General features: G+C 40.4%; 1 protein-coding gene across 1 annotated transcript; it reads left to right on the top strand.

Moving 5' to 3' along the window:
• Window positions 1-712: 712 nt before the first annotated feature.
• tshba (thyroid stimulating hormone subunit beta a) lies at window positions 713-8,950 on the top strand (the record flags this gene model as incomplete). Its single annotated transcript, XM_079840752.1, has 3 exons — window positions 713-768; window positions 1,973-2,154; window positions 8,657-8,950. The coding sequence occupies exons 2-3, from the start codon at window positions 1,996-1,998 to the stop codon at window positions 8,948-8,950; spliced, it is 453 nt and encodes a 150-aa protein (XP_079696878.1). The 5' UTR covers window positions 713-768; window positions 1,973-1,995.
• Between the last annotated feature and the right edge of the window lie 4,328 nt (window positions 8,951-13,278).

Genomic DNA, 13,278 nt, shown 5'->3' with positions numbered 1-13,278 from the left:
GCCACCCTAGGTGTATAAGTGACTTTCTGATGAACACAATCAGAGTTATTAATAAATATCCTGGCGCTTCCAAGCTTTATAATGGCAGTGACGGCGTCCACAAGTTTGAAGCTCAAAAAAGTGCATCCATCCATCCATCATAAACATACTCCACACAGCTCCGGGGGTTAATAAAAGCCTTATGAAGCAAACCTATGGGTTTTATATGAAAAAAAAATCCATATTTAAAACTTTATAAAGTAAATATAGCTTTCGCCAGACCGCCTTCGGTATTCATCTTACGAATAAATGGTAACGCCTTTCTCAGTTCAAAACTTACGCTACGTCTGACGTCATACATCACATCAGTTAAACTTTTTTCATAAGTTTGGAAGCTAGATATTTTACATTTATAACGTGTTAAATATGGATATTTTTCTTACACATCACTACAAGGAGATAGTTTTGAACACTGTATGGCTGGTTATGTACTTGCTCAAAAATGGATTTGGGTTTTTAAAAAGTTACAGACTGCAGCTTTAGGTTGATATTAAAATGCAACAGACCTGAGGACATGAAAATCAGAAACCTCTCCTCTAGTTAGAAAAAATAAATGAGATGCAGTGTGAATATTTAGAGGCCCTTAGAGCCCTGGTTAGAAAAGAGTCATTTTTATGCATGCTGCACAGTTGATGATGGAGATGATAGAGACAGATGGAGATCAGCTTCTGTCTGTATAAGAGCCGCAGTCTTTCAACACAAGCAGGCTTAACCAGATCCTCCAGGTAAGTAGTCCTTTTACTATTTTTAAAATGTACTATAATGCTGCTGAGGAAAGCTCAGAAAGACACATGAAAAGATAATTATTATCAGTATGTATTTTTGCGTTATCGTCCAAAAAGGGACTGTCTTGGCTGACTCTTTTTCATCATATATGAAAAAAATAAAAAAAATGTGTTGCTAAACCCTGCTGATCCAGACCAGTGTGCATGGAATGCTGTCTTTTTTTCTATGTAAACATGCTAGACCAGGGGTTCTCAACTCTGGCCACTTTCATGCAGTGTTTACCTTAACACACCTGAACATCTAATCAAAATCTTCAAAAAGCTACAGGCAGATGAGTTTAATCAACGTTGAAGCTAAGCGATGATCTCGGAGCCCTGGTTTGGGAGTTCTCGCAGCTCGTTCTCGACACATCGTCTGAGCAGAACTTTTTTCTTGTGGGTGTCCGAGAACTATTGTGTGATTGATCAGAATTTTAAAGTGAGCGGGGTTAATGCGGAGAAACGGGGATGTTCGGCACCTGCTTTTCTCGTGAAATATGGAATGTCCTGGCCAGAACGAACTTTGTTCTTGCCACCTCGAGAAAACGAACAAATGTCTTTGTTCTTGCAGAGTAGCCTATGTTCCAAGCTTGTTCACAATAAGAGTTAGGCTAATCTACTGTGCCCTTCAAGCCCTTCAAGTTCTGAGCACATGAATGACCGAGCACAGTGGAAATTTACGGGTGATACATGAGTTGCCAAGTTGTGATGTTGGAAGGAGCATGTTGATTTGAAAGATAGATAATATGTATAATCTATATATAGAGATCAGTGGGCGGAAAGCATGTGTAGCAAATGATCTTAATCGCTCGACTTTTACAGTTTGCTTTACATTTAGTTGTGATACCATGTAAAAATAAGTGATAGAGAAGAATGTTTCCATCCTTTTAAATTCAGTTGTGGTTATTTGGGTTTATTGTTCACAGAATATTTCAACATGTTTCGCATGTGCACTTGAAGGCAGCATAACAAAACAACCTGGAAAGCTTGCACAATTTGCCACTGTGTGATTTACACAGTGGCAAATTGTGCAAGCACCACTTTCTCAATGACATTTCTCAATAAACGTCAAGTCTGACTTGTAAATCATGTTGCCTATATGTCTATATTTGTGTTTTGAGTACATTTTCCCACTATATTCACTGTGGTTCTCCATATCCCACTAACAGACATCCTGATACACTGCCAGATAATGTCTCCTCTGTATGTGGTGGTCATGCTGGGACTTTTGATGAAGATAGCAGCGCCTATGTGTGCCCCCACTGAGTACACCATTTACATCGAGAGACAGGAGTGCAATTACTGTGTGGCTGTCAACACCACCATCTGCATGGGCTTCTGTTTCTCCAGGGTAAGCAGACACAGTTTATGTGGGGAAAAGTCGGGAGGTGTTGTAGAGAACTGGATCCAAGGAGAGACGTTCCAGCATGCAGTGTGATGAGCTGATTTTAACAAAAGATTATATTTGTCACCGTTTACTCTCACCCATGTCAAACATGTGACTTCTGTTCTTCTGTGGAACACAAACGAGACTTTTCCATTTCATTTAATTTCATTTTGTCTTCCAGAACAACAAAGATCATACCCTCTTAAAAGCAAATGTTTATGGTTCACGAAGAAACTTTAACCTCTATGGAACCAGGTTCTTTATAGTAAAAAGGGTTCAGGGCGTGTTTTCGTTTAAAAATGACTGAGAAATTTGCATTTAAAATACAATAATAATATTCAACCAAAAAAATTAATTTTAGTATTATCATATGTTATCCCCTTTAGCCAATAAAAATAAAATCTATGTTCCATTTGCTTGACATTTTTGGCAACAAGGAAGTGAAGGAGACAGGAGCTAGGGCCCTGTCCCAAATGGCACCCTAAACCCTCGCGGTCTTCCTCTGAGTCCGCACTTTCACAACGTAATGTCGCTTTGACTGCCTGGAAGAAGTCCGCGACTCGGCAGAAGTGCGCATCGAGGGCACATATCGACCTCAAAGGGGGCGCCCTTCTGAGACCTAAAATTACAAATGGGACACCCTGCGGTCTCGTGAACTTAACGGACACGCGCACGCAGCAGCCATTGTAAGTCCACAAGACCTACAGTGCACATGAAGTGTGCCATTTGGGACAGGGCCTATGTCCCAATTCATGCATCCACACGACGAAGGTGTTCCCAATTCAAGTCTGAACCCTGCAAAGGTCGCATTCCAAGGCCGATTGCATCACCGCCGCGCCGACGAAGGCTGTCCCAATTCAAGTCTTGACCCTACACAGGCCGCATTCCAAGGCCGATTGTGTCACCGAAGGCTGTCCCAATTCAAGTCTGGACCCTGCAAAGACCGCATTCCAAGGCCGATTGCGTCACCGCAGCATGTCGAAGGCTGTCCCAATTCAAGGGTGTTTCTCAAACGGAAGGCTGCATATCTTGGCTGCCACGTCATTAAAACGTCGCTAAAGGCCATCTAAATTTGAAGGATCCTCGGAAGGTAGCCTTTGTTTCACGTCCTTTATTCCTTTATTGAAAAATGCACCCTCCTTTTCTGTCGGGCAATGGAGGATACAACTGATGGATCCTTCGCGGCCTACCCTACCCCAGAATTCATTGTGAGCCGGTGACGATAAACTGGTCTATCGACTGGTCTGCATTCCCGCGGTACCCGATCCGATCTCTTGCGGTGCAGGATTAAATTTCCCAGTGAAAGACGGTAACGGTCGGTGTAACTCTGGTGTACTTTAGACTGGAGCGGCCGAGACAACATGTAGTGAACAAAACTTTCTGTACTGGTGCATTCACACAATTCCCAGTTCCCTGAGCAACCTGGCAATATAATGTTTCATTTAACAATTTTAACTTGCACACATTTTATTTCTGCATTTTCCTTAAATAGAAATTAGAGGTTTGCGCGAGACTGTTTTTTCCATCTCTCTCTCGCTATAGGTTCTATTCCGCACCCTCCCGCTTAAAATTCACTCCGTGTTCACCCGCTATCCATTTAGATTGTCTTCCCGACCCGACCGATCCCGCTAAATTTAGATTTAATTTCCAGAATCTCACATTTAAATTTCCCCTACATGAAGAGAGAGAGACTGGGATAACAAATATAAAATGTTGGCTATACAATATGTTTTATTTATTTAAAATAGGCTAAATGGTGGTTCTCAAACATGTCCTGGGGACCCTCCACCAGTGCACATTTTGTATGTCTCCCTCATCTAACTCATCAGCTCATTAGCAGAGCCTGCAAGACTTGAACTGGGTGTGTCTGATGAGGGAGACATGCAAAATGTGCACTGGTGCTAAATCAAATAGATAATGGATTTCCCTGATTGGAAATGCTTTCACGGATATTGTATCCATTTTTCGTTAATTGTTAATAATTTTCATGTTGTTATTTTTGTATGTTCAGTTAAGTGTGCTGCCTGCCTAGGTGAAAAATACGTACTATTAAATGCATTTAAAACGTACTTGAGTAATACTATAATGCATTTTTAATACATTTAATAATACGTCTTTTTCACCTGGGTGTCTTGGCCAGGACCTTCTTGTAAAAGAGATTCATTTTATTTTCATGTAAATTACAACGTGTAGGCTAAATGAAAATAAATTTTTCTTTTTACAACTATTTACAAAACAACTTCATTTTAACATCAGAAACAACAAAAATTTAAAATAACAGTTAAAACATTTCATTGAGCTGAGCGGGAGATGCTGCATGCTGGACCGGGATGGGCTGCAAAATACAGACCCTGGTAAGGTCTGCTATTGGGACATCATCTGGGATGGCTGCATATTTCCACAGTCCACTGCGCTGTCTAACAGGTTTGCAGGGCTGACTCATTCGACGGCTGCCATGTCATAAAGTACAAGGCTTTGACGCATGTCCAAAATTCAATAAAAACTAAAAATCATAAAAAGCTCATTTAAAAAAATCTAATTTTCTGCCTCCGTTTGATAAATTTTTCAGTAGTCACACAGCTGCTAGGTGCTATTTAACAACACTCGGTTCAGTGCTGCTGTGGGTTATATAGTCCGTGGGTTTAAGTTGTCTTTAGTTTATCAATATTTCTCCCGCACTCCCCCGCGTTTGGCTGCGTTTTGGGCTGTGATTCCACTACTTTTGATTAGCAATTGGACAGATTTTGTTGTGCAGACCTGGCAACCCTGTCCCTCAGTTCGGCCTTCGTTGCCTTCAAATTGGGACACAGCTACAGCTACAATTCAGAGGCTGCATCCTTTCAAGGCAAGTCAGATTTGCAGTCTAATATGATCAGAAGTTAGACAGTAGTTCGGACCAAGTGTTGTTAAATGAGGATTTGTCTTGTCGCCTAGCAACTGTAACAGCTGCCGTTGATGAGTGGCAGTATTGGACGAGTTACATTAAACCGTCGAAAACAAAACAGGTTTCACAAAATGTCTATGGAAACTGTGTAGGAGACTGACACAGTTTGAATAAAGTCTTTATTTTAATTTGTTTTTGCGCACAAAAATGTTCTTCTCACTTCATAAAATTAAGGTTGAAGCACTGGAGTCACATGGACTACTTTAACAACGTCTTTACTACCTTTCTGGGCCTTGAAAGTGTTAAAGAGCACCTATCATGGCATTTAAAATGTTCCAAATATTGTTTTAGAAGTCCCCAACAACAGTTTTGCATGCATGCAAAGACAAAAAAGACTTTAGTTTTCTTATAATATGCATTTATTTTTACCTGTTTTGACAGCGGTTCTCAAATGATTCCTTTAGTGATTCACTTTTCAAAACTCCGCCTTTACGGGACGCTAATCTGCGGTGATTGGTCCGATGACCCAGTCAGTTGTGATTGGTATAGTCTGTGCAGATATTTTCGGAAACGGAACGCCCATCAAAGTCTTATAGTGACAGTAATTTGTTAATATGTGCCAGGAGTTATGAATATGAAAACCGCGTTGGTACCGTTTGATTGTAATATGAGCCTCAGCTGATCTCATTCATAAAAAAACTCCTCTATTCTCCTCACGAAGACTCGCGACAAATCAACATCCCTCAGGGCTTTTAGTTCAAAAGTGTGCAGATGAGGAGACATATTGATAGATTCTCATATGTCTGTGTCAAATTTCTAAACAGAGGAGTATTTTTTATTCAATACTTCCTCAAAATGCGCAGATGTCTCTTATGTGTTGTTTTCAATTCATACTGGCAGCCGGAGGGCGCTCTGTGCACATGTAGTCCATATATGGCACAGACAGACGCAGAAGATACCATGTGCCATAATAGAAGTCCAAAAGCTTCCTGAGATCGCGAAACATGCAAATAGAGACATTTGACGACTAATAAACACTCAATCGCGACGATGTATGGTTTGTCTTCAAGCCACTTAGTCTTCAAATGCTCATCCTTGGGCAGATGAAAAAAGTTTGCTTTTGAGTCGCACTTCAGAACACAGCGTCTCGTCGCCATGATGTTTTCTAGTTTTCACTGGCGTCTTGGAGCGCAAAAAGTGGGCGTATCGTATTCAAATAACTTGACAAGTTGACGTCATCTAGTCAGAGAAAAAGCTTCGGTCTTCTAACGATTCTTAAAAATGACTCAGAGTCGACTCTTACTTTTGAAAGAAAATAACTTTATATACGGTGCACTGTCATATTTCAAACTTTGCAGGATGTTTTTGTTCACTTAGATCTATGTTACACACTACATGAAAGGTAAATTTCAAAATTCCATGATAGGTGCTCTTTAATTAAATTGCTGTCTATGGAGAGGTCAGAAAGCTCTCGGATTTCATCAAAAATATCTTCATTTGTCTTCCGAAAATTAACAAAGGTCTTACGGGTTGGGAACGACATGAGGGTGAGGAATTAATGACAGAATTGTCCTTTTTGGGCGAACTATCGCGAATAATGCGAATAATGGACGTAGCGTCTGTGACGTCACCTATAGGATTCTGTAGAGCAGTTTTGAAGCGTAAAGTAGGGACGAGCTGTCACGCATTGCGCGTCATTCTCGGATAACAGAAAACGGGCACAAAGGCGGGACGTGGGTGGAGCAGAGGTGACGCAATGACTAACAGACAGCAGATAAATGGCTATCCACCTGTCACTCAAAGTGGCCACGCCCTTAATTATGCAAAACTTAAAGGGGCTATATGCGTTTTTCTGAAATTTAAACTCGTGACTGACACCTGTGGCCAAAAAACAGAACTGCTCTTCCTTTCTGCTCGCTCTCGCAGCGCGCGCTCGTATGTGGCCACTTGTCAGGGGTTTCACTTTTTTAGTCTTCTGTGGAGTTATTGTTGGTGTCCGAGTTGTCCTGGGTCTCTTCTGTGTATTCACTAAATCCATTGCACTGCTTGCAAGTGTAGGCTACTTGCTGACTAGCGGTGGTGGCAGAGTGATCTGAAACATTTAACATGAACGTGCTTGACGTCACATCCGCAGACAGCACGGGAAAAATCCGACCCGACAGAAAATAGGAAAAATAGGATACAGGCTTATAGGTGCACCCACTGTTAGCGGACAAGGTGTCAGTATGCTCATCAGGAGATGTTTGAGTCATAAATGGTAAAATAAAAAGGCTATTGTTACGTTTATTTTGGGGAAAAAGTTGCATATAGCCCCTTTAAGGCTTTATATAATGTAAACGAATGAGTTATAAAAAAAACTCACCCCCCTCACAGTTGTCATGAAGAGCAAAATTAGATTTATAGACCAAAACCACAATTTGTCCCAGACTGTAAACATGTTTTTTCTGCTGTAAAGTTGGGCATTTTAACATGGAGCTCAATGAGATTCTGCTCCCTTCTGGAGCCTGTCCCTAGTGGCCAGTCGATGAATTGCAGTTTAAATTACTTCTGTATTGGCTTCAAGAGAAACTGGGGGAGGATGTTTTTTATTTATTGTAATTTGGCTATTTTTCTCTCAAAAAAAAATCATGTTGTCACTGGTACACAATGACAGGATCCATCTGTTGTATCCTTCATTTCAATGGAAACCAAGGACGCGTTTGGAGACTGCATTTGAAGGAGCCTTCAAATTCATACAGCCTTCATCGCACCTCTGTAACGCAATCACCCTTGGCACATGTTGGATCACATGCTGTCAAGGCTCCATTGTGAGTTCATTTTGAACAAGGAATTACGTTAAATTAAGAAAAAATATATAATTGTACATACACATTTTTTGGTCATTTTTAATGCACATTTTGTCAAATCAATAACATTAAAAAAATCTGTGCGTTACAGGGCCATAACCAGGCTTTGAGGGTGACAAGCACTATTGTTCATTACTGGCAGACAGTAGCCTTTTGCCTGTTTTAGGTTGATGTTAGTAAGTTTTATAAAAGGCAGAGAGGAAAAGCTGTACCTTTTCCAGAAAGTATTGATGACAGTGACAGCAGTGCATCAGAAAATAAGGTCATAGAAAGTAATAAGTTGAAGATAGAGTAGGACAGAAGCAATGAGGGTGATAGTAGAGATGAAGAATATAATCCATAGATTGTTGTGTGAAGTCAGCCATTTGGCATTATCAGGCATTATCCTATGCCAGTTTGGAAGATGTGAGCCATACTACAACCAGAGGTCAGGAAAGATGCCGCTGCCCATTGGCCTCACTATGACAAGCAAATGCTCCAAAAATGAGGACTAAAAAGGTCAAAATACAGTTACGTGTGGAAAGTGTGAGCTACACTGAAATAGAAGAGTCTTGTTGATTTTTCACTTGTGCTACAGTTGGTTTGGAATTCCAAAAAAGAAACAATGTTAAAGTTTTTTTATGAGAAAAAATACTTAAGAAATAAACTGGGATATTCTGGATCATAACCTCAAATGTTTTCTGAAATGATTTAGTGGCAATTTGGCTAAATATGCATCACTACATTCGTCCTATAGGACAGTAATGTGAAGGAGTTGGTGGGACCTCGTTTCCTGGTTCAGAGGGTCTGCACCTATCAGGAAGTCGAGTACCGGACGGCCATCTTGCCTGGCTGTCCTTCATATGCAGATCCTCACTTCACCTATCCAGTAGCTCTTAGTTGCCACTGCAGCTCCTGTAACACCCACAGTGATGAATGTGCCAACAAAAACAGCAACGCTGCGAGGAAATGCTCCAAACCTGTCCGTCATCTGTATCCCGACTACGAGGAGAACAGCTACATCCGGCCATACTGGGAACAGTATGAGTAATGTTTGATATTTTCTGAAATTAAATTAAAACAAAGTGTTTATGTTGTAGCAGTTGACTGGCGACAGTTGTTTGTTATAATCATTGAGTAAACCTTATGTCACAAAGTTACCTGACTCCTTACGTTTGCTGTATTTTATATCAAGCATCTGACATCTTTAAAAAAAGGTGTGGGTTTTAATGAGGTTCAAATACTTATGCTTTTACGGATAATAGACATACTGTGAACTTTAATGATGCTAGTGTTTGATTGGCAGTGTCTCTATATATATATAAAAAAAAGCCTTCCATAAAAATGAGTTTTTATCATTATTGTTATAGTTTATGGTTTAACAATGGGTGTTTATGAACTTATTCATACTCTATAGTGGTTTCCGTTTGGTTGTAAATACAACGGCTAGTCATGCAATGGATTAAAGAATAATTTGTGTCACAGAACTCTCATGGCGATTTGCATCTATTTTATATGTTTTGGCAAATTCAATTCAATTCGCATTTATTTGTATAGCGCTTTTCACAATGCATATCGTTTCAAAGCAGCTTCACAGAAAATGCATGCGTCTACATTACAATTGATTTGTTATCAGAGGTGACTGATGTGTCCAAGTTATGGATTTCAGAAACATATGCAAATCACACAGTTTGCTAACAATGTATTAATATTCATTTAAAGGATTAGTTCACCCCAAAATGAAAATTTCCTGATAATTTACTCACCCCCATCTCATCCAAGATGTTCATGTCATTCTTTCTAAAGTCGAAAATAAATGAATGTATTAATGTATTACATAATATAATGGTTTTTCAATTGCAACCAAAATGCTGAAGGTCCAATGCAGTTTCAAAGGGCTTTGAAGTGCTTCAAATGGTACTGCGCGATCCCAGCTGAGGAATAGTCTTATCTAGCGAAACTATCGGTGACTTTAAAAATAAAAATAAAAATGAATATTCTTTTTAACCTAAATTGTCATTCTTGCGCAGCTCTGGGACATGCTAAGAATGATGTAATCACATAGGAAAGGTCACGCTAGACATAGGCAGAAATCCCGCCCCGTGTTTACAAAGCGCTCGTGTAAAGACTAATACAAACGCCCTTTACCAAAAACACTCAATTTTCAACTTCAAAATGGTCCGATATTGTTGTTTTACCTTTTTTTTTGCTAAAGGGCATTTGTATTAAGGTTAATTTATACTTCTGCGTCGAGTGTACGCTGTAGCTATGACGTAGGCTGTGTGATGCGCGCGTACCCTACGACGTACCCTGACGCGCACCTCTCCAAAAATGTAACAACGCGTCAATTCTACGCGGACCGCGAGCGCTGTGATTGGTCTGCCAGAATAGCTACTGCCAGAACCCTCCTTCAGGTCAATAAATAAATTTAAAAATCTGCGATAGGAGTGTGTGTGTCCAGAAATGGGATGGTAGTTTCATCCTTACATCAGCTATAACACAATATTTTGTAGTGCAGAGATTGTTTATGTTAGTTAATAAAAACATAGATCCGCCGTGTATAGTTTATTTATTTTCTCATTAAAACCAAAGATGTTAATCAGTGATTGTATATCAAGAACCGGGACACATCACAATTGGTGCATTTCGTTTTCTGATTTCAACGGAACGAATAAAGTCTCCGCAATAGCAATCGATTGAAGCGCTAGTCTGTGTGCACGAGCCCTCTGCATGATTTCAAAAACACATTCCAGCACCAGATCGCCTCTTATGTAACTCTACTAATCAACTAGAGTTGCTTAATTTGTATTAGATACAACAACTCAAGCTGCAAGAAAAGCCGCCATCACTGCAGCTGATACTTCGGGTGCGTCTCAATCAGCTCCCTAGTTCAATAGTCAGGGCACTGTTCAGGGAGTCAGCCCATTGACTTATGTCCTGATCAGTGCCCTGACTATTGAACTAGGGAGCTGATTGAGACCATAGACTGTAAAAAAATATGGACGTAGTGTCCGTGACGTCACCCATAGGATTCTGATGAGCAGTTTTGAAGCGTAAAGTATGGTCGAGCTGGCCGTTGCCATCTTGGCAGCGCGTCATCCCGCGTCACTCCCGGATAACAGAAAATGGGCAAAAAGGCGGGACGTGGGCGGAGCTGAAGTGAGGCAGTGACTAACAGACAGCAGATAAATGGCTATCCACCTGTCACTCGAAGTGGCCACGCCCTTAATTATGCAGAACTTTAATGCTTTATATACTGTAAACGAATGACTTTCACCCCCCTCACAGCTGTCATGAAGGGCAAAATTAGCCGTATACACCAAAACCACAATTTGTACCAGGCTGTAAACATGTTTTAATCTGCAGTAAAGTTTGGCATTTTAACATGGAGCTCAATGAGATTCTGCTCCTTCTGGAGCCTGTCCCTAGTGGCCAGTCGATGAATTGCAGTTTAAGTCACTTCCGTATTGGCTTCAAGAGAAACTGCGGGAGGTTGCCGCTTGATTGAGACGCATGCAATGACAATGTAAACAAGCCGCATCTTATTCGGCTTTTGCCTTGATACTGTGGGTTACCATCAACATGCCCGTGGACACTGCCTCCTAGCGGTATGCATGTGTAATTGCACATTGATGCGGACAACAACGCAAAAGTATAAATGAAAACCAAAGCGTAACTTGCGGCGTAGAGGATACAGTGTAGGTCCGACGCAGAAGTATAAATCAGCATGATAAATCTTCACATGAGTGCTTTGTAAACACGGGGGCGGGACTTCTGCCTACGCTTTCCTACGTCATCCTTAGCACCTCGCAGAGCTGCGCAAGATGAACAATTTAGGTTAAAAAGTATATTCATTCATACATATACTTATACATATACATATACATTCATACATATACATTCATATTCATTTATTTTTTTAAATGACTGATCGTTTCGCTAGATAAGACCCTATTCCTCGGCTGGGATCACGCAGTACCATTTGAAGCATTTTGGGTGAACTAATCCTTTAAGGCAGAAACAATGAGCTCATTGAAGTAAAGAATACATGTTAACAAATGTTTAGGATATATAGAAAAAGAAATTTAGCATTGGTGCCAATGGGCTAATTCATATGAATTTCTACAATCTCTCTTGTACGTTTTCGTACAATCTACTAAGGTTTAGGGTGGAACCTTCATGCCTAATTTGTCTAAAAAAGCGTTTCCATACGAATCACATCATACACATTCATACAAAGTTGCTGCCTCATAAAATAGTTGTTTTCCTATCAGATCAAGTAGGCCAGAACTGCAAAACTATGACTAAATGATGGTAGACAGGTTCCCCAAACATATCCCGTCTGCCATTGGTCATCTAACAGGAAGTCCCGCCTTAAACACACGGCATTGGCTGAACCGATGTTGCTTTGCTGAGAGAACCGTTTGAATACTAATTCTGAGATTGTGGTAAAACATTGTTTTGCTGTTCACTACAAGATCTGCTTTGTATTGAATCACCATACAGTGTCATTGACTTTTAATTGTCTCAGAAGTAGCCATCAATGGGATGTGTTTGTGTGTAGTAAATGAGCAATCATTGCTGCATAATGCGTATTTAGAGAGGCAAACAGCTGCGGGTTATTTATATTACGAACTCAGAACCCAAGTTTGCATTCATAGTCCTTTTGTTTCTGTCTTTATAGGTCATATTGTATTTTATGGGTATTGTAACCACCCCTATGTCTTTCTTTTATGGTTGTCACGCAATAGTATACATTTCTTTTTTGTACGTGTCAGAAAGGGTTACAGGGGAGGGTGGGGAGAGGATTGCCTAGAGGTGGATCAAGAACTGACACCATGGTTACATGCTTGGGGTTCATAACAGTACAGCAAATGAAATACGTCATGTCCAGTCACGCCTTTCAGTCTGTGTCTCATCAACCAGAATAAACATAAAGGTGCTACATGTCCTATAATTATGATAAAACATATGTTCCTTTTGTTCCTGTCCAAATATGTTACATTTAATGTGTAAGGGTTACAAGATAGCATAATGTAACGTTGTTATTTCATTATTCCTCCTTGGTAATTTTCCTTTAATGTTCATTCACATGTAGAGATGGACATTCCATGTGATCCCCTTTATTATTCGAGGATTCCTGTCGGCTTGGTCACAATCTGGCCAATCAAATTAGAATGGCGCAGAGGCTTTCTTGACAATAGCGCATGAGTCTGTGTTGTGATAATCCAATGCCCTGATATAATAATACATCAAACAATAAACCTGGTGGAATCTGGCTGCTCAGCAGTCTTTTACAGGGTCGTGGGACTAGAATACCTTGCCCATGTGTCCGGTGGAATTTTTCTGCTACATTCCTCCCGCTAAAACTGGCTGGAC

The sequence above is a fragment of the Gobio gobio genome, assembly GCF_949357685.1.
Source record: "Gobio gobio genome assembly, chromosome: 17".
Taxonomy (NCBI): domain Eukaryota; kingdom Metazoa; phylum Chordata; class Actinopteri; order Cypriniformes; family Gobionidae; genus Gobio; species Gobio gobio.
Note: the sequence above shows the minus strand (reverse complement) of the source record. Positions and strands in the feature narration are given on the sequence as shown.